The sequence below is a fragment of the Scleropages formosus genome, chromosome 23, assembly GCF_900964775.1.
Source record: "Scleropages formosus chromosome 23, fSclFor1.1, whole genome shotgun sequence".
NCBI lineage: Eukaryota > Metazoa > Chordata > Actinopteri > Osteoglossiformes > Osteoglossidae > Scleropages > Scleropages formosus.
In genome coordinates, this window is record NC_041828.1 from 18,304,261 (window position 1) to 18,326,370 (window position 22,110).

The 22,110-nt window shown below is 42.9% G+C and overlaps 2 protein-coding genes across 2 annotated transcripts in view; both read right to left on the reverse strand.

Annotated features, from left to right (window-relative positions):
* Window positions 1-9,970: 9,970 nt before the first annotated feature.
* LOC108919283 (secretagogin) lies at window positions 9,971-15,918 on the reverse strand. Its single transcript, XM_018727155.2, has 11 exons — window positions 15,849-15,918; window positions 15,588-15,658; window positions 14,424-14,516; window positions 13,976-14,065; window positions 13,360-13,416; window positions 13,019-13,096; window positions 12,834-12,889; window positions 12,543-12,588; window positions 11,606-11,665; window positions 10,528-10,596; window positions 9,971-10,178 (listed from the first exon to the last, which is right to left on the reverse strand). Exons 1-11 carry the CDS (start codon window positions 15,916-15,918, stop codon window positions 10,050-10,052), a joined length of 819 nt encoding a protein of 272 aa, XP_018582671.1. The 3' UTR covers window positions 9,971-10,049.
* Window positions 15,919-18,093: 2,175 nt separating this feature from the next.
* The window catches only part of carmil1 (capping protein regulator and myosin 1 linker 1), a 57,073-nt gene continuing 53,056 nt past the window's right edge, over window positions 18,094-22,110 (reverse strand). Inside the window, exons 36-38 of the mRNA XM_018727204.2 lie at window positions 21,756-21,905; window positions 20,003-20,143; window positions 18,094-19,303 (exon numbers count right to left, since the gene is read on the reverse strand). Of these exons, the coding sequence (XP_018582720.2) occupies window positions 19,161-19,303; window positions 20,003-20,143; window positions 21,756-21,905 (434 nt within the window). The 3' untranslated portion in view covers window positions 18,094-19,160. The remainder of the gene's footprint in view (window positions 19,304-20,002; window positions 20,144-21,755; window positions 21,906-22,110) is intronic.

Here is a 22,110-nt window from a genome sequence, read left to right on the forward strand (position 1 = left end):
TTCGCCCCGCCCCCCAGCGCAACGGCTGGAGCGCAACACGGCACAGTACAGTAAAAAGTACTACAATGCGGTACGTTGCAGTATAGGTCAATAGAGTACAACATGAGCAGGTTATTAATAAAGATGATTATGAGATTGAGTTTTATGGGCCAGGTAGGTGTGCTGACGCACACAAGGCATTTTCTGTTGTTCTTGCTTCCACTATAAATTACAGACAACAAAACAGTAAAACAGCGTCAGCGGACCCAGAATTACAGAATAAATAACATATTTACAGAGTGTACAAACACGAGCGTATAAGTAGTAGTATAAATACAAAAAACGTAAATAAATAAGAAGAGGTGAATTGCAAAAGCGATGCGATGTTGCACTGACAAGAGACGGTGTTAACTGTTCCTGAGAGTGATGGCCTGGGAAAAACTGATACTGTTTTCATAAAAAATTATGATAACACTATTGCTACTAGTACTGCTGCTAATCATAATAATAATAAGAAGAAGAATTACATTTTATAACTGTTTCCGAAATCTTACAGTGCCAAAGTGAGAGAATGACTGGATTGTTGATTCTGGGACATGTCATAAAGCGTGTAGCACTGCATATTATTGCTAACTGCATTATAATAAAATATCATCTCTACGGAGTTAATTTTTCACAACTTGTACCTTCTCCAGCTGTCCAATTCAAATGATTCAAATTCTCTGTACGTCGCTTTGGAGAAAAGCGTCTGCTAAATGAATAAATGTAAATGTAAATAAATGTAAATGTCTCCCTCCATCCATCCTTCCATCCATCCATCCATCCATCCATCCATAACCACTGGTGCAGTGCAGGGTCGCGGTGGTCCGGAGCCCATCCCAAAGCATACTGTTGTGAAAGACAGGGCGCAGGGTACTCGAGAAATGAAACACAGTAACTAATACATTCGCAGAGAGATTCTGTTCCCCCGGAGCCCTACGCGAGCGACCTGTGGTTTGTCAGTTTAAATCCCCGAAAGCACGAGCTCTGGACGAGCAGCAGCGCACAACACACGCGTAATATTTGCATATCTGTGTGTGCCTGCACGTGGACGTCCAACAATCACCTCGAACCGCAGGCGTACACGCTTTACTTTTCTTTTTTTTTTACTGTACTTTTAATGCCCTTCTTTTGAGCGCAACAAAGAAGTAGTGCATAAAATGCAGTACGAAGAAAAAATATAAATTATTTGGAGAACATGGACAATATTTGTCCCAGTTTGTCATTAATTCTGCGGTGCACTAGCGCCACCTGCTGGCTTCCGAAGCACTAACTGTTACTACAGGTTACTACAGTAAACCCAGTCCTCACATTCATCCCCTTACACGGTAAAAAATAACAGGTTCCCGAATGAAAAATATGTTTCCGAAAATTAGTTAAATTAGATTAAAAGGTATTTCAGAGTAAAATGTATTTTTATGTATGTATCATACCAGCACATTTTCTAATACTTATAACAAAATTTGATTATTTCTAGCATCCCTTCTAATGTTACATTAAAGTACACATCATTCAAGAAATTACTTAAAAATATGTAACAGAAAAACATTGTTCATTACATGGCTAACAACATGATGGACATACTGTACAGTGCTGCTTGAAAGTATGTGAACCCTATAGGGGTGGTCATTACTTTTGTATAAAATAGTGAAATAAGCTCTAAATAAACCTTAAAATAATGAATACATGATTTCCTTTAAAGCAACATATGGAATTTGTCCGTATGCACCTATTGTGTCCCATGAGAAACACTGCTTCTCACACACATTTTCTGAACCGCTTGTCCCATATGGGGTCGCGGGGAACCGGAGCCTACCTAGGGAGGGGACACACCCAGGACGGGATGCCAGTCCACCGCAAGGCACCCCAAGCAGGACTCGAACCCCAGACCCACCAGAGAGGAGGGCCCGGTCCAACCCACTGCGCCACTGTGCCCCCACGCTGCTTCCCATTAAATAATAATTCTCATTAATTTTGTGGTAAAACTAAGGGATGCACGGGGTTCACTTACTTTCAAGCAGCACTGTATGTTAATTTCCATATTCTCCACCAGTTATCATCATCTGTTCAGAGTTGTGTTATCTTCCTGTTTATGGTTTTTGCGAATCACTGATGAAATTTCCACAACAACCTCCATTCTCTGTATTTCAACCCTTCATTCATTTTCAGGGAGGGTCTTTCTACAAACCTGCCGGTTTCTTACCTCCCCGGCACATTTCAGCTGCACTTTTGTAATTTCATTCCCATGAATGCTTCTCCTTTTGTGTGAATAAATTAAAATAATAAAAATAAAAGGAAACCACCCATTAATTCATCAGTTGGTCAGAGCAGTCCTGCAGCGGTCCAGAGTAAACACATGATGTTAAGTAACTCTCACCCACATTATGCGATGGTACTGTAGCTACCTATTTACCTGGAACATATCTTTGGACCAAGGGCCCGAAATCAGAGCATCTGGAGGAAACCTACATGAATTCAGCGAGGACATGCAAATCAGTAGAGCTCAAGGGGGATTCGAACCATGTCCACGGCTCAAGAAAGTGCTGCGCCACTGCGCTGCTCTAATGTTGTAATACCAGAGATGAACACAAGGGGCCGCTAAATGATTGCATGGCAGAAGAGCGGCGCACAGCACATTCACATAACGATGAGTCAGACATTCTGGGGTTCATTACAGCACCAGTTTATTATAGCAACAGGGATACTGTGGATCAGAAGGAACATTCAGTATTTCTTCTGTATTTAATAAGTGCTTTTGGACTTGCACATAACTAAATAATTAAGTTCAAAATTTGAAAATCACCTAAAAAGGCCGCTTGAGCTTCTAATTCCATTTTATCCATTTTCCCACCAGAATAAAAATGATTGCAGCCCAGAACTGTTCTGTGGAACTGATTTTTGACAAAACAATTTGTCTCCTTTGTATACATTTTACACACTCAGTAAGTACTGTACGGGGGCGCGGTGGTACAGTGGGTTTGACCGGGTTCGAGTCCCGCTTGGGGTGCCTTGCGACGGACTGGTGTCCCGTCCTGGGTGTGTCACCTCCCCCTCCAGCTTTACGCCCTGTGTTGCCGGGTTAGGCTCCGGCTCCCTGCATCCCCGCATGGGACAAGCGGTATCAGACAGTGTGTGAGTAAGTACTGTTTCATTACAATGTGATCATAACCTGATAAAACCGTTTAATTCTGGAGAGTCAAATTTTATGGAGCCATATCTCATCAGATCACAAGGTGAAAATAATATTTTACTTAAACGGTCTCATTAAAGCACCAGTATACAGTAAGTACTAAAGCCCTGTACTCGGCCTCGATAACAGAGTATATTGATATATTGTTTCCCCAGAACCTGACTGTGCTGAAGTACCATCGCAGTCTGCTATTCCTAGAGAACATTTACTGCAGGTATGTTATTTTTTCACAGAGCTGAATTTTATTCTCAGTTTCAGAAAAAAAAAAAAAGACAATTTATTGCAGACAACACCGGTTGTTTAGTTCCGTTCAGTTCAATTCACTTAAGCTCAGTTGAATTTGTTTGATTTGATTGATTGATTCAATCTGATTTGATTTGATTTGATTCAACTCAATTAAATTTGATTTGATTTCAATCAGTTCAATTCAGTTGAATTCATTTCAGTTAAAATCAGTTCAATTTTATTCAGCTGAGCTCATTTGAATCCGATTTGATACAGTTTGATTTGATTCAATTTCATTTGGTTTACATTTGATTTGATTTAATTCAGTTCAATTCAATTTATTTTTAGAGAGCGCTCTTCTTGCCAAGGTGACACAGAGTTCAGGAAACAACACACAATAAAATATAGATAGACAGTACTGAACAGCAGCAGTTACTGTTAGGATAAGTCAGCTGGCAGTTGAGGAGAAGAAAACAAAAAGTACACATACACACACACAGCTCATTCCAAGAAGGGTCACAACGAACTGGAGCCTAACCCAGCAACACAGGGTGCAAGGCTGGAGTGGGAGGGGAGAGGGGACACACCCAGGACAGGACACCAGTCCGCCACAAGGCACCCCAAGGGGGACTCGCACCCCAGACCCACCAGAGAGGAGGACCCGGTCCAACCCACTGCGCCACCACACCCCCTACATAAGACAGTAGTAAAATGATGTTAAAACGTAACGGGAAAATAAATTCCCACTTGGATGATTTACAGCTTTGCCATTCCAGTTTTACATCATGGGCTCCGCAAAAAGGAATTAAAGCAGATGAGTTAAAACGGAAGAGAACGTGTCTATAGATGAGAAGTCCACCGTCGACAACCCATTTTCAGAGCCGCTTTAGAAGGAGTGCCTTCGGTGAGAACTAACTGTTATTCTGAGGGCATTTTGTCTCTCACGTCACAGGATTTTAGAACAGCACTCTCTTGTTTTAATGACTCTGCAAGAGATCAGCCAGTGGAAAGCCTGACGAAACTGCGCACATAATTGAACAGAAAGTCTCTCCTCATCTAATAAAGATTAAAGGGGGGTCTGTGATGGGTGGATATTCACGTACATGGAAGAGAAAGAGAGATGAATACCACAGCAAAGAAAACAGCTTGGAATATTTAGCTGAAAATATCTAAGCTTAGCAGAAAAAACTGAGAACCCTGTGGAATTTTCTGGATCTGTACATTAATAGCTCCTCAAATGTGGTTCAATCTTCATTTAAATCATAATAGTAAATAAAAACTAACCTATTCGACAAACAAGGGGTCTGTGATGTAAAATATGTGATTCCAGGTATCCCCCTGCAGTTGTACAGTGGGTTTGGCCAGGTCCTGCTCTGTGGTTGGTCTGGGGTTTGAGTCCCGTTTGAGGTGCCTTGTGATGGACTGGCATCCCATCCTGGGTGTGTCCCCGCCCCCTCCAGCCTTGTGCCCTGTGTTGCTGAATTAGGCTCCGACTCGCCGTGACCCCTCGCGGGACAAGTGGTTATAGGCATTGTGTGTGTGTGCGTCCTCTTTCCAAGATGTCATTATCCTAGAGGTTCACTTTTTCATTAATGTCCTTCAATGTTTGAATCATTCAATAAAGATATGGAAATATAAAATGTCATGGATTGTTACGGCATTAATCAAAAAGTTTGGTATTTTATTTTAGGATTTTGCAATCTGTGCTTTTTGCTGGAGGATAAAACGGCTTGATTTCAACTGAAGAAGCAACGTTTCTCATCTCAGCGAGTTAATCATCCGTGAATGATGACAATTTCAACTAAATAAAATCCCCCCTTAAATAAGGATTCTCAGTGCTATAAATTATTGAGAGAAGCACAAATAATCATTCACCCATTCCTTCTGAAAAAAAATCTGACGGAGCATAATTGGTGTACCTAGGATAGTGAGAGATAAATAAATATCTGTAGACAGAAATTTATTTTATTCAAATAAAATCAGCAGAGTCTTTTAGTTCAGATCACCAATATTAACTATCAATCAGCGCATTTGTCCTTCATCTCCGTGCGGTCTTCACATCACCTCCCTGATTGTTACCGTCACTTAAGAAGCCAGTATGTGTTAAAGTATGTTAAAGTGTAACGACTGATCTGTCACATGGTGTGCGACGGCACAGAATTCAACTTTCCTTAAAAAAACGAAGCAACGTGTTAAATTGTTCACAGAGAACCGTGTGATTAGAGCAGAAATCTCCACTTTGCCCCGATCAGTCAAGGTTGTGGTTCTCATCCAGAAGTCACTGTTGGGAAAGACCTCATATACATGAACAGCAACACTTTTCAGCAAAATGCCCTAAATAGATGTAGTTGCAGTTCTCAGCAAAGAATGTTTTGTCATCCTTAACATTTCATTTTTATTATATTCAGATTTGTTATATACATTTACATTCATATTTGATATCATATATCCAAGTATGCTTCCATATTTGCGTTTTCATTTGGGGTTCTCACAATAAAAAATTTAAATGTACTCTAAATAAGTTCTTTTTTTAAAAATAAAAATATAACAATCCATCCATCTAATTTCAAAAACCACTTGTCCTGAGCAGGGTTGCGGTGTTCCAGAGCCTATCCCAGAAGCACTGGGCATAAGGCTAAGGGGCGATACTCCCAGGATGGGATATCAGTCAATTGCAGGGCCGGAAAATATAATGATAATAATACTAATAAGAATAATCATTTAAACAGAGAGGTACTTTTTACTGCAGCAGCAATAATAATTATATTTTATAAGAACATAAAAATTAGCATGCATTTGTGTAACCATGGCTTGGTATTGTGTCTGACAGTGCTAGAGGACATGTTAAAGTGAACGACCCCAAGCTGGTCACTAATTAATCCTTCGGGCTCCACCAGCTTGTCATGGAGAGCTTCAGCTGTGTTGGGTCATCGAGCTCCGGAAGCACCGACTGCCAAAAGCTGCTGAAGTCTTCTATTGCTATTAGTCCTGGGGTCTAATTACTGCCTGCCTGGAATTACTAATTTTCTGACGGCTCTCTTTGTGCTGGCAGCTAGTGTCTGGGTGCTGATAGGCTCACTGAGGACAACCACCATGTGGCAAAGCCTAAATTTACGCCAAAAAGCCCAGAAGAGGCCAAATGACAGAGTAGCACAGTGTCATTACCCCCACGGCACAGTTTTGTCTAATGACTGCAATCAGGCCCTTGTGTGGGAAGCTCACCTGTATGCCAAAAATAAAAAATGAAATAAGTGCACAAATAAATAAATAGAAGCCCAGATGAGAAGTACAAGCCATGACCTTCAAAGCTCTTACCCCTCGCTGTAATAAATATTTCTTTTATGCTACGCCGACAATGCCGAGATTCAGTTTCCCAATTAGAAACATCTTCAAAACAGAGGCACCGACCCTGGTCCTGCACCCTCGTTGCGGTAAACACATATTAATACATTTTACTAAAGCATCTGATTCACCCCAAGATACCAGGTGAGGCAACTATTCAAACAATTACAGGTTGCAGTGGAAATAACTGAAGAACCACAAGAACAAGGACTTAAACCCTGAAGCAACTAAATCTATAACTAAAAGTATAATTAGAATCTTATCATTATATGTCAGCTATAATCAGTCAATCAATCAAATTGACCAATCAATGAATCAACTAGTCAATCAACAGTTTCCTATTTTAGCCTTTCTGAAGTAACACAACACACCTAAGAGGGCTGGAAAATTACAATGACTGACATGGATATACTGACACAAAGTGACAGCCTCAAAAATGACCACGGACTGAAAGAGCACATCTGAAACCTTGTCTTGGTGAAAATTCTATCGTTTGCTTTACGAAGTCGCCGTTTATGGAAAGAGCACTCTTCAGAAACTCCTTTTCTCCAAGGCCAAAGGTGTAAAAATGCATAACACTGAAATGCAACCTATACCCCAGAGCAGTGGAAAGATCTACTGTGGTTTTTGGGCAGCCATTGGGTCTGAAGATATCCTTCATAGTTCTATAAGAGTCAATCTCATTTCACCCAGGTCAATGTTTCCATATTCTAAGAAGATACCACCTTTATGTGATACTTTTTTCCAAAGCACCTATCAGTAATCTACTCATTTAAAGAGCTGAGTAATTTTTACTGTGGCAATTTAAGGTACGCACCTTGCCGAAAGGTACTACACCAGTAGGAGGGATGTGACTCTATGACCTTCAGATCTAAAATCAACATCTCTGTACAATAAGCTATGAGTTGTTCCACCACGAACTCAACTAAAACCAAGTGTGATGTCATGAACGTCACAAAACACCTTCCATGATCCCCCAAGTTCCCAGATCTACCTCCCAGCACCTGACCTCTATAAGAACCTCTCGAACACATCTGTCGCTGCGGCCCTGCTGTATATTGAAGGTGCAGTGCCGTTTTTGTCCTCCTTCATCACGTGACAGCTGGTGTTCCGCTGGAAAGGTTGTTACACACCGAAAGGAACCTCAAGAGCTTGAGGTGTGGATCTGAATGCGGTTCAGTCTCAATCTAGTTTGGATGTTCTTCCCGTGTTCATACGGGATTCCTCCAGATGCTCCATGTTCCTCAAACAGTCCAAAGACATGTGTTTCGGGTAAACGGGGGAATCTAAAATTGCCCTGTGTTTTTGTTATCACTCCCTGAGGAGGAGAAATTTCACAAGTACCACAAAGTGTACAGGTATAGGGTATGTTCCATGATGGCGAACACAATTCATCACATTCAGCAGGAATGGGAAAAAGTGGTAGTGATGGGTCAACAGTTATTTTCCTGTCCAGCAGTTAGGGTGACGAACTCTCGATCAAACTGGACAACTCACTCATTTTTTCTACCTCCTCAGCTAAGAGTCTGGGAGTGATGACTGACTCGAGTCTTTCTTTCAACCTGGACCTGCAGATACTGTACGTCCTGCATAACATCCGCAGGATCCGCCCTTACCTCACAACAGACTCTGCCCAACTACTTGTCCAGGCCATGGTGAAATTCCGTCTGGACTACTGCAACTCTCTCCTGTCTGGTCTTCCTGCTACTGCCATCAAACCTCTACAGCTGATACAGAACGCTGCTGCACGAGTTGTGTTTGACTTTCCAAAACGCTCCCATGTATCTCCTCTACTCGTTTCTCCGCACTGGCTTCCTATAGCTGCCCGAATCAAATTCAAGACCCTGCTTATGGCCTACAAATGCATCAATAGAAATGCTCCCAGATATCTACAAGGCCTGATCATTCGCTATTCCCCAACCAGACTGCTAAGCTACTCCACCTCTGCCCACTTGATGGTCTCCCGCACGAAAGGTAAAGCAAAAAGGTTCTCGGTTTGTACTCCGTTGTGATGGAACGACCTCCCCCCTCACTCAGAACTGCTGAATCCCTCTCCACATTTAAAAAGGGTCTTAAAGCTCATCTTCTCCAGACTCGCTTCGCCCATGATCTCTTAAGTTCATGTAAGGTGTAAGTGTTCATGCACCATAACTTTATGATCATGCCCGGATAAACCTTTACACAGCTACTCCTGTAATGTAACCTAAATGTTTGTATATCTCAAAAAAAAAAAAAAAATAGTGTGAAGGTGATCAGGAATCATCAATATTCTGAGTTTTATGCAGCTACTCGTGTGATGTACGTTGATTCACATGGTGGAAAGAAACAAACTGCACTAAGAGTCACACGTCTGCATCTAAGTGTCTCTTCCTGCTAATGTAATGAACAAATTGTATTTTCTATGAGATGTACGTTGCTTTGGAGAAAATTGTCTGCTAAATGAATACATGTAAATGTATGCAAACGTATCTACTTTTAACTATTAAACTGAACATATTTCTGACAAATAAGAGAAAGTTGTTTCTTCCCATAATTTCATATTTATTTATATGATAACATCAAAAAAGAGGAAAGTTTCATGCTAGAGACACACAGATTAATTCAAATCACTGAACAGATAATATAGAGAAACATCAGTATCACTAAACAAAGTTTAAATAAACACAACTGACATCACCAATTCCTTAACCACATGACATAAATTATGGAAAACATGCCCTTGAAAATAATTACACGAGTCTTGGACATGACGGCACATGACGGAACGAAAACCAATTGTTCATACCCATTATAATTGCGTGCTTTTCAAACTTTTACATTTTTGTTCTTGGTTTTGTATCATACCCTTAATATTATCACTCGTTTTTGATTTTTTCTTCGCCTGACAATGGAAAACTTCATTTAAAGCAGCTCTTAAACTGAAACTGTCCTTTTTTAATGACGTCAGCTGTGCTTTGTCCCATCACCTAATGTAATATATGAAGAAATACATACATAGCTAGCCAAATGAATAAATAAGCAAGCAAATGAATAAATAACTCCATCCATCTATCGTCAACAACCGCTTGTCCCGAGATAAAGAAATGCATTTTTTTTTAAAAAACGCTAATATCTGAAGTCAACAGTACAATTACGGGACCACAGACTGATGAGCACCGGCTCGTCGAATGCATTTGGACCAAGCTGCCTCCCAAACCCAATACTTGTTTCAATACTCGAAGAGCCGAAGAGCCACTTCTATCACATCAGGGGCCCTACTGCACTCCCAAGGGTCTTAAGGGTTGAGTTTGAGCCCCAAACACAAGGCCAGCTCGTTCTTCTGGATCTTTCCGTCTCTGTTCACGTCGCAGTGGCCAAGGAGAACCTGACGGAACTTGTCCAGGTCGGCACCACTGATGCTGGGCTGGGGGGACGAGAAGAGTGAAGAGTGTAGCCTGAGGCTATGAGAAGGACTTTAAGGAACACAGACACAACAGACAGGAATATTTTTATACTGTTTCATTCCATACACTGGATATTCTTTAGGGAGAATTCGGTTTAAATACAATTTCAGAAGTACTACAGCACAGCCCCTCCGGGGATATGAACCAGAAACTTAGTCCGTCTGGTCCAAACCACTGATCCTAATGTCCCCTGCGTTCCTGTGGTTGAGGTGTTTATGAGCCTCGGGTGTTTAAGGGCATTATTTCCAAACGCGCCTTCTGATGAAATGGACATGAGAACAGACAGAAAGAGCGGAAGAAGAATCTAACCTTAACAAGCTCCATCATGTCTTTAACAAACCCGTCCACTTCAGGTCCTTCCAAAGCTCCGGTCTTACTCTGGAAAAGCAGGAATGCAAATGCTAACGTCTGTATATTTTGCACAAAATATTAAAATTATTATTACTGACTTTTATTTTTCGTTATATAAGCACAGATTTAACAATTAATTTCAGATTTACACTTTTGCCCCACCACAGTAACCCATGTCATATATACTGTAAGTAGTTAACGTACATTTTTTGTGAAACGTACAACATTGGAATAAGAAATAAGGTTAGAAAATGACATAATCCATATGAAAAGCAAATTATGTCACGGAAACTTGTCGTGGTGAAGAGCATCGCATGGACTGTGCTTAAATTTAGCGAAAGTCTACAGAGAGCATTTGAACCCAAAACGCACACAGCTATTATTATTATTATTATTATTATTATTATTACTATTATTAAGTTCATCTGAAAGTGCAGATATGTGATTCACTCACTAATTACAAAGTAAGGCTCTGTATAAAAATTAAAAAAAAACAGAAACTCTGCAACCAACAAGTATTTATTAGAGTGAAAGACTACCTGGTCATCATCTTGTCGCTTTCAGTTTAATCGCTATTTCTGGGAAAATTGCAGCTTATTTTGTTCATATCTTTTATTACAGTGCACAGAAACAGGGTAAAATTACTCTATGCATTTAAAATACTACTTGATGTTTAAGGCTCTGAAGCGAAAGTAGAACAACTGAAATTAAGTTGAATAAATCAGAATCTCTGGGTTATCATTTTTCTTCTTCTTATAATAATAATAATAATAATAATAATAATAATAATAAGAAGAAGAAGAAGAAGAAGAAGAAGAAAAAGAAGAAGAAGAAGAAGAATTTATCAATATATTAGAATTCTTTCCTACTTGACACATTAATTTGGATGGATATTTGAGTGCTGCTATATAGGTCAAGCACCTTCAATAGCAGCCCCTTTTCTAGGACTTCAACCAGCAACCTACTGATGATTAGTCCAGGTCCCTCAGCTACAGCACCGGAGCGTGTGCCAAAGGTGTGATGATTCGTCACTCACCACATCGTAGTGTGCAAATATGGCCTCGAAGTCCCGCCTCCGGTCCTCCTGACTGCAGGCCTGAAACAACAAGGCCGTGTACACTTCATCGACACGCTTCAACAAAACTGGCCGCATGAACACGTGGACGAGAATCTTGGGACCTCGTCAGCCAGGGCCAACGACGATATGTTGAGTTGGAAAGAAAGGAGAGGGAAGAGAGAAAAGAGCAGGGATTTCCAGCGGACGAAGACTGGAGAGCAAAAACAAGGGTGAATTTAGGATTTTTTTTTTTTTTTTTTTTTTACATGTGGCATTATTCTGTAGTTCATATATTTTTGGGGGGTACTTTTGAGTTGCCCTCACGCACGAACACACAAAGCCCTTGACCAAGTGCTGCCGTCCTCAGCCCCGCCACACAACACTCAGTGTATCATCTGGACCCTTGGCCACCACATCAATTACATTTTTTGCATGAGGCTGCAATATCACAAAGGTGTTTAGCAGGACACACAAACACACACACACTGAACCACTTGTCCCATACAGGGTCACAGAGAGCCAGAGCCTAACCCAGCAACACAGGGCATAAGGCTGGAGGGGGAGGGGACACACCCAGGGCGGGACGCCAGTCCATCACAAGGCACCCCAAGCAGGACTTGAACCCCAGACCCACTAGAGAGGAGGACCGAGTCCAACCCACTGCACCACCACACCCCCCTAACAGGAGACTGAGGATTCAAAAAGCATCTTGGAACATCAGCGGTGGTCTTCGCAAACGTGCAGCACAGTTTGTAGGCCCATGGGGGTAATACTGCAATATTCTGCATCCTTACATATCTGCAGGGGGTCATTGCTAAACTACCTTTTCAGCGTGGCCCGTTTTGTCAGGTATACATCAGGATACTGGACAACAAAAAGTGCAAACAAAATATTACAAGAGAAACGTCAAACTTACATCCATCTTAAACTTCAGCAGGAAGTTCTCTTGTAAAGCTAAGATTCTAGGGGAGAGAATGAATGGTCTTAGTTACAGTAACACTGGCGAAAACATACTAAAAATTCTGTACTGAGCAAGATGGATATAATCACTGCAGAGGCATCTGTGCCGTTCGGATAAAAAAAACAACAGCAACAGCAATAACGACAATAATAACAAGAATAATAGCAATAAGAACATTATGCATATATGCGACTTTGTAGTGTTAAGCAAAGACAGGGAAGCGACTTGTTCTGATTGCATCGGTACCTGGCTAAATCGTTCAGATCCAATCGGCCGTCTTTGTTTTTGTCAAACATTTTCATCTGCAAACGGGGGAAATGGATCGACGTGAATTTTAGGAAGAACGATCGATTTGTCAGTGAGCAAAATTTGAAGCAGTGGAGGTGTAATCTGGATGCGCTGTGTAGGGTGGTGGGGGTGCGAGGCATTACGATGGCGTCGGTGTATTCCTCTAGCTTGCTGAGGGAGACCACTTTCTTGTGCTGGTGGAACAGGTCCTGCAGGAAACTCTGTTTAAACACAGCAGGAGAGTCAGTGAGGGCTGGAGGAGGGGGGCCTTTATACAGCTGGGTAATTTTTCAGGGTAAGTACCTTGCTCAAGGACTCTGCAGTGGGAGGTGGGATTCAAACCTGGATCCTTCAAGTGCTATGTAACTGCTCTAAGCACTGCGCCACTTGCTGCCCCCATATTGCACTCAGACCTGGCATGCATTAAGTATAGAACGTTCTGGAATGGGTAGGGCAGCGGCGTCCCGTCGTCACATTACTGTACCTTCAGCTCCACGGCAGATATGTAGCCACTGCTGTCTGCGTCATAGTTCCTCCAGATCTGTCGAAGGGAAGAGTGCATATTCTGTAGAGGCTGTGACCCCACAGCACTACCACCGCCCACAAAGAAAGGGCACCGACCTCTCGCTGCAGGACTGTACTCTCTTCTTTCCTACTTGGCTATTACAAAACCTTCATTGTATTATTATTCATTTATACCTTTTGCTTTATTCGTTTTGCTGACACTTTTCTCCCAAGCGAAATTATTTACCCATTTATACAGTTGGGTAATTTTACCGGAGCAATTTAGGGTAAGTACCTCGCTCAAGGGAACTACAGCCAGAGGTGGGATTCGAACCAGCTGTTCATACATATGCGACTGTGAAACTGCATATAGAGAGTTCTGGAACACAAAGCACGTTGGAAATCCAGTAATTTCCCACAAACGCGGGGATCCTTCTTGAACGGAAAAACCTCGGATGGTTCCTGCTAAGATAAGTAAGTTTCATGCTATTTTAATAGCCGGAGCAGAGATATCCTGAGATTTATTTTAGAGCATTATCAAGCCTCATCACCGAGACTCCAAAGAAGAGTCTAAAAAGGTGAGTTCCAACCCTCACCCTCATGAACTCCACGCTGTTGTCCAATGGGGTCTCCCGCCGGAAGAGCAGCAGGAAGTTCTCGTCCTCCGGGAGCATCATGTTGGCCAGCTGGAACACATCAGCAGCAGGAGCGAACGGTCACTCATTACCACACACGTCATCCAGAACGGAGATGATGTTCATTCGCCTCAAAGGTGGATCCATTTCCATTCCCAAAGTCCACCCACCGCACCACCAACTCAAAGGCAGCTCATAGCACTGAGCTGAGGGATGTGGTCCTACGGAAGGTGTCAGACCATGTTCACGGATCACGTTGGTTTCAAGGGAACATGCTGCCATTCCCTCGGGGGGAAGTATATTACCTGAATCAGTGTATAAAAATGATCTTCACACACAGGGATGTAAGCAAAGACAAAACTAAAAGGGCAGTGACAGCAGAGGAAGGTGGAGAAGAAGATGTCGGTACCTCTTCGATCTGCAGGTGTCCATCAGCTACAGCATCATAAGTGGGAAGGAACCTCTTCTTAAGCTGCTGCACCTTGTCATCGGTCACCTTGTCCTTGAAACGGCGGGACAAGAAGAAGGTCAAGACCAACTTCGGCTCTGATCGTTCCGGAAAGGCACTCTAAGACCCCCACCCACCCCACCCCAATTACAACTCGACGACACTACTTCCGGATCATTTTGACCACAAAGCAAAGACGAAAAAAAGGAAATAAGGGTTGAACAGGGAATTTCTGCTTTGTGTGATGTTAGTATTCTAGAGAGTGAATGTTTCAAATGCAGAATTATTCCTCAAATTGCATTGTGGGGCATTCATCTGAGGATGTAACGTGTTTAAGGGTTTCCAACATTTTAGAAGATGTACTGACTGGGAATAGGACCTCAACGTGTTCTTTCCAGAGAAAAGCCTACTAGAAATACATTAAGGCTCTAATGAGCCATGTAGTTGATACTTCTCTCCAAAGCAACATACACAATGAAGGGATTTGCACTTATTTACCTGTCTAGACAGTCAGATATTTTTACTGGAATAATTTAAGGTAATTACCTTGTTCACAGGTACTACAGCTAGAGATGAGACTTGAACCTGCAACCTTTGGGTCTAGAGGCAGCAGCTCAAACTGCTACACTACCAGCTATCCCCAGACAGCTAGTCCATAATTAAATTATTAAATAAGCGCCTGTACTTATTAACGCAAATTCCTCACGCTGGTAAAGCCCGTGTTCCTCAACACCCTCAGTTTGCGTGGACTCAAGTACGGTTCATATCGCATCCTGTCTATGTTCGTTCCTAGAAATTCTTCCATGAAAACTCCAAGTATAATAAAAGCAATAAAAGCTTCCTGAAGAATGAGATGGGTTAGAGATCAGACGTCACTCATCAGAGTAAATTTTAGTTTTTTTTTTTTTACATGTGGCAAGTGTCAAATTAACACAAAATGAACATGTCCAAAACTAACATCAATCTGTAGCTCCCAAGTCCTACAAAATCCTTCCTTTTAAACTATCAGCGAAACAAACGTAGGGAAATTATTTTTAAGGTTCGATGCTGTACGCGGGACACACGCCGAGGTCACGGGTCGGACGCATAACCACGGTAAAGGGGGCAAAGGGTCCGAATACTTACACCGAAACCCAGTTTCTTCATCATGTGCCGAAAGAAGTGGTCCAGCTGCCGTCCCTCTATGTGGCCCTTGTCTGTAAGACCATGAGCTCTGCAGAGCCTTGTCATATTTCACACATCAGATTCCTGCGTAAAACTCAATGCAACCCACAGCACGTTCCCTCCACAATTCACACAGTGTTATTTCAGCGACAATTTACGCAGATATTCCGCTTAAATGCCACTGTACCTATGATACACATTATCAGCGGATTCCGCTCTTACCATCGACATCGAAGTGCTGCCAGATTTCGAGGAATCGGGCCGCGTCCAGTCGGCCCAGGGCGCTCTCCATGCTGCTTACACTCTGACTGGGGTGAGACGCGAGCACCGGCCCCCCGTCGCCCTCCACGCTGCAGGCTGGTGGGCTGCGATCAGAGACCACCGTGTCCACGACTCGCTGTGCGCCGATGGCTCTGGCTTCTCGGTCCAGCCGCCTCTGATCTAGAGCACAGACCAAGGAGATTTGACCTGTCGTCCACCCGTTTGCGTCCCTGCTTTAGGCCGACGGGCTTCGATCTGCGAACAGCCTGGTTCTCCCTTCACTGTGCAACAGCAGCTTCCTCAGCTCAGACCCTCCACCATCCGAACACAGCTTTCTTGCACACTTAAGGAGCTGAAGACTCCTCCTCCCCAAACCCTGGGAGGGAAGGGCTTGGGCCAGTGAATAAATACTGGAGAAAGCAGGGCATGAATGGTAGAAATCAGGTGATTAGAAATTATCGAATAATGATTGATAAACCTTTATGCAGCTACTCGTGCGACGTACATTGGTTCATATGGTGGTATGTGACAGATTAGCTGTACTTTAGGACCACTCATCTGCATCCAAATCTCTCCTCCTGTTGATGTCATGCACTTTTTGTGCTGTCCTCTGAGATGTACGTCGCTTTGGAGAAAAGCATCTGCTCAGTTAATACATGTAAATGTTAATGTAAATGCAAGGAGGAGCCTTTTGCCCCTGAAATGAACCACGTGGGAAGGTTTTCCTTTAAAATTCAGTCGGCATTTAAGTGTCCCGCTAAGCAGCGTCCGACAGCAGACGAGCGTTAAAATTAATGTTCAGAAATATCATTCCGATTGCCTGATTGTCAGCTGGATGAATTGCCTGGCACTTCACTGGATGTGCAGGGGCAGCTGTCCGCACTGTGAAGAATGCTGAGCTCATCGAAGCTCAGGGTTTTTATGAATATTATTATCCATTTGTCTGATGCCTTTGCCCAAGGTGATACACGGTGTTACTGGACTTCGCAAATGTTTTCCCTATTTACGCAGCAGGGTATGCTTACCATGTCGATTCAGAGTAAGTACCTTGCTCAAGGGTACAAAAGCACGAGTGAGATTCAGACCTGCAACCTTCAGGTTACAAGAGAAGAGCCATAAATGCTATTCTATCTGTGGCACCCATACATATATATATACATGAATGAATGAATGAATGAATGAATGAATACTTAAACTGCGCAAAATTAGTTTACTGAAAGTAATCAAGCAATCTTTTTTTTAAAAAAAAAAAAAAAAAATCTGCACCTTGAAGAAGCACCCACTGTTATTAAAAAAATTGCATGCATTTTTGTACTGAATATTTGATATCTACCAAACTAAACCTTTAGCTCCACATTAACTTGAAACTTCTTACACTGATTCACCCCTTTATTCAGCCAGGTAATTCGCATTATAGCAATTCAGGGTAAGCACCTTAGCCAAGGGCACTGGAGGAGGAGGGGGGGATTCAAACCTGTGCCCTTCAAGTCCAAAAGTAGCAGCACTAACCACCGCACCACCGGCTGCCACAATTCATCAACTTCAGTAAGTCTCATGCTCTATGTGCACCAGGGACCTGCTGTAGCTTATGTGCACCTTTTTATTTCACAGTGCTGCTTGAACCACAGGGGTGCGGTGGCACAGTTGGTTTGGCAGGGTACTGCTCGAAGGTGGGTCTTGGGTTTGCGTCCTGCTCGGCGTGCCCTGGGTGTGTCCCCTCCTTTCTCCAGCCTTGTGCCCTGTGTTGCCAGGTTAGGCTCTGGTTCACCATGACCCCCCCACTCCCCTGGGATGAGCAGCCTCAGCCAGTGTGTGTGTGCTTGGACTACGTGCTTGCCCCACGCTCAGGATGAAATGTATGAGAGCACTGCCACCTAGTGGTGCAAGAGTGCAATGTGTGTGAAACATCGACAAATGCTGTACTACAGTAATAATTAGTGCACCAGGGTACCTGCTGTGGGCCACAATGGACAAGAATGACATTTCACACACAAAACCAGCAACTGATCCATCAAAAAACATTTAATTGGAAAAAAATATACACATAAATAATTTCAAACACCTTTCACCAAAGACATTCTTGTAAAGAATCAAAAACATTTAAGATGTCAAACCACTATAAGTTGTCTCAAAAAATCTGTACTTGTCTCTTGTGTACAATAAAAAAAAACATGTTTTCTGTTACTAATAAGTAAATAGGTGCATTTGTATATGTGTAGTATAAAAATACATTTAAACTTGTACTAAATTATAGAACAACTTCTCCGCTGACTTGATTTAAATCATATGAATATGGTAAAAAACAGTTGCCCAAATACAGGAACTCAGATCAGACTAAACACAGATTTTAAATGAAAATGCAGCAGCATACATTTTTCCTACTATTTAAGGAAAAAATATCTTTTTGCCAGGAATTTTTCCGCAATTTTATGAGGTGAATGCAAGTGTAATTATTTCATACAGCAATAATGCTGGGAGAGAAAATTTATTTCAGCCATTAAAGAAAGAAAATTGCAGAATTTTACAGTAGTCCACAATTGTGTGAGCTGGACAAAATTAATTTCCGTTTCTATTAATATTTTCACATTAAGGTTTTTTATTGACCCACTTGGATTGTCGTTAATTGGGGACTAGACTGCAGAGAAGGCTCGGAAAAAGAGGAGTCTCAATGGACTGCGTGAAAAACGAAAAGATGAAGGTATCAAGTTTTCACAGCTTTATGTACCCAGTTTACTGTGCGTGTGACACTGGGGAAAGGCATCACAATAAAACAATTATGGTAGAATGAGCTCGTTTTTTTTTAAAAAATGTCACATTCTCCATGCGTGGTTTACGTTGGTTCGGCTCGATGCGAAGAAACCGGCGACTGTCCTCCTCCAGCCGTGTGATCAGGGAATGTCAATAATTTGTGAAAACGGGGGATGAAGAGAAGGCATCCAGGTCAGTTCTATTCATAAAACATCATTATAATTATTAATGACTAAAGAAATTAACCAGTGCTTAATAATGTTTGTTCCCCTTTCTTTGCTGGCAGACAAGACTGAAGCAATGCTTTCCTGAATATACATATAGATATATGTGTGTGTGTGTGTGTGTGTGTGTGTGTGTGTGTGTGTGTGTGTGTGAAATATATCATTAAAGCTCCATCCAGACAATGCCAGCAATCCAGTGAGCGTGCAGGGCCTCGGACCAGGCGGAAGTTTCCGGATTTCCCTTCCGGGTGCCTCCGGAAAAACGTTCGGAGGTGGACGGGAGACCTGAGCTCTTTCCCTTTCAGGTAAAAATTGTGTCTTTCTCGGCTTCCTCCCTCTGGTGGCTGGAGTCGCTCTCTGGGCTCTTGTCCTGCTCGCTGCCCTCAGAGTCATGGGCTCCTTCAGCGTGGTGCAGCGACGCATCTGCCTCGGAGGCCGCTCTCTCTGCAAGTGCCACAAGGGTACAGCGGGGGTCAAACACACACTGCACTCCTTTCAGCTGCTGGCACCAGAGTAAACACACCCGATGTGGGTTACAAAAAAGACACACTAGTTGTCTATACACCCATATTTACACCGTTTTCCCAAAACACGGTTACGTCAGCATGACACGACTTGAGGTGAGCGAAAGAAACTCCTGTCAGGGCAGCAAGTAGCCTGGTGGCGATAGGTTCAAATCCTGCCTCCGGCTGTAGTACCTTGATCAAGGTACTAACCCTGAACCGATACAGTAAAATTTACCCAGCTGTGTAAATGGTAAATCAGTGTAAGTAGCTTAATACTGTAAGTCATTTTGGAGAAAAGCATCAGACAAATGTACAGCCAACATGGTAGAAAGGAAAAGCTCAGAGGGCAGAATTTATTACTATAATTTATCAAAACATTTGTTTATAACAGAACATCTTATTTAGCTGGTGCTTTGCTCCAAAGCAGCTCACAGTTATTTAACCAGCTTAATCATTTCTACTATAGTACTTGAGGTAAGTACCTTAATCAAGGGTCCTACAGCAAGAGCTGGGATTCGAACCCACAACCTACAGCACTGACAGCACAAGCTCTGACCACTATACCACCCGCTACTTCAGAACAACCCAATTAAGATCAAGTTGAGGGAAAGAAAAGCTGGAAGCTGATTGGTCCAACCAGGTCGGGGGAGGGACTTCTTGCGCTCCTGCTCGCTGGCGTCCTCCACAGCGCTGGTGGAGCACTGCCGCGGGGGTCCGAGCTTTGCCGGCGCCGTAGGCCTCACGACCTCGGAGTCCGCGGCGTTCTCTTCCGGCACACCTGCAGGGTACAGCGAGGGGGTGGAGCTTCTTCAGCTAGAGGTTCGAAAGTCCCACTGACACATTTCTACAAGGCAGGATATAGTTTTTATTTTCTCCTCACTGATTTCGCCACATTTTCTTCTCTCTCAGAAGGCGAACCTTTAGCTTCCATTAAATTGTGCACCAAGTGAAGAATCACACACACTGACTGAAACCGCTTGTCCCTTGCAGGATCGCGGCGAAACGGAGCCTAACCCAGGAAAATGGAGCAAGGGGGGTGGAAGGGACACACCCTAGACAGGGTGCCACTCCGTTGGAGAGCACCCCAAGCGGGACTCGAACCCCAAACCCAGCGGAAAGCAGGACCAGGTCAAACCCGCTGTGCCACCACACCCCACAAGTGAAAAATCCTTCACCGCTAACATGACTCTCATGGTTTTACAACCACATTAGCTTGTCCATATTTTATTTATATATTAATAAAATTAATATTATCAGTATTATATATAGAAAAAAACATTTTATGTATATCATTAATATATTATTTATTGGAGCTGCGTAAGTGTACATCCACCTGGAGACCTCTTAAGGATGCGGTAAAGGTAAAAGTAAGGTTTTTAAGCCAGTTCGTGCATTCTCTTCCTTCAGGCACCGAGAGCACAGTCTTCCTCAGTGCTCCAAGACAGACACTGCTAATATGAAGAATATAAAATGCGCTGACATTTTTATTCAGTAACAATCTATATATTATCATTCATTGTTGTCAAGTCATTATCTGCTTATTCAGTGCAGGGTTACGGTGGTCCGGAGCCTATCCCGGAAACTTAGGGCGTGAAGTAGTGTACACCCTGAATGGGATGTCAGATTGTACATAGGAAGCATGACAGACACACACACACACACACACACACACACACACACACACACACACACACACACACAGAGAGAGACCAGTAACTAGGCACAAGTACAGCACTTAAGCGAATAAGTATGCCCTTTATGTCATGATTAGTCATTCGTGTTTGCAGTTCATTTTTGTCAACACACACAAATACATATAAGAGTGTTGAGTCAAAGCCTCTTATTTCCCATGAAATTCAAGCTCAAGTTTGACTAAGAGGCTCAAGAAGACCGTGCAAGTCGAAACGCAGCGATGTAAATGTGCGGTCTCTTCGTTTTATTTAGGTTTCCAACTTAAGACAGCACCTATCATAATTCCCACTGATGCTGGTAGATATATTATGATGTTTTTATTTCTCTTTTTTCCCCCCCACAATCGCTGATGCTTGTATGTAGGGTTTAAAAAATTCACCCATATAATGGCTGGGCATATTCTGGAGGAAGTCAGTCATACACAGAAAGATTTTTCAAGAGTTTTATATTCCACATAAACTGCACGCTGATGAAACACATTTGAAATTCTGGCACCCAGCCAGGGGTTACGAACTCATTTGTACCGCGGTGTGCTGCCCGAAGCCGCTTGTCATCACTTGCAGTGTAACCCAGTTCCAGCGAACGCAGACGTTACTGGGAAGCGGGGGAGCTTTTCGCCGTCACTCTTGGCGTACCGGCGGCGCACTGTGAATCGCGGGGAATCCGGCGCTCGGCCTGCAGGCACAGACAGAACCTACCCTGGGAAGGCAGCGTCCTGCCCCCAACGCCCCGTGGAGCAGGGCTGCTCTGAGACTCCTTCTCGCTGTCCGAGGATGCTCGTTTGGCTCCGTGGAGCAGCAGCGATGCCTTCGGAGATGTGTTGCCGCTTGGAGATTCCGGTGGTTCATCTGAAGACGCACAGGCATGTGAACGAGGATGAAGGAGGAAAAAAAATAAAAATAAAAATTGTTACAGCAAGTTGCTACAGACCATTGCTGCACATGTTTCACCTGCATTGGCATCCAATGGCTGCCAGGCTCAAACTGAAGACTTTGGTTACGAGCTACAAAACTATCAACGCATCTGCTCCCCAATATCTACATGAGCTCATCA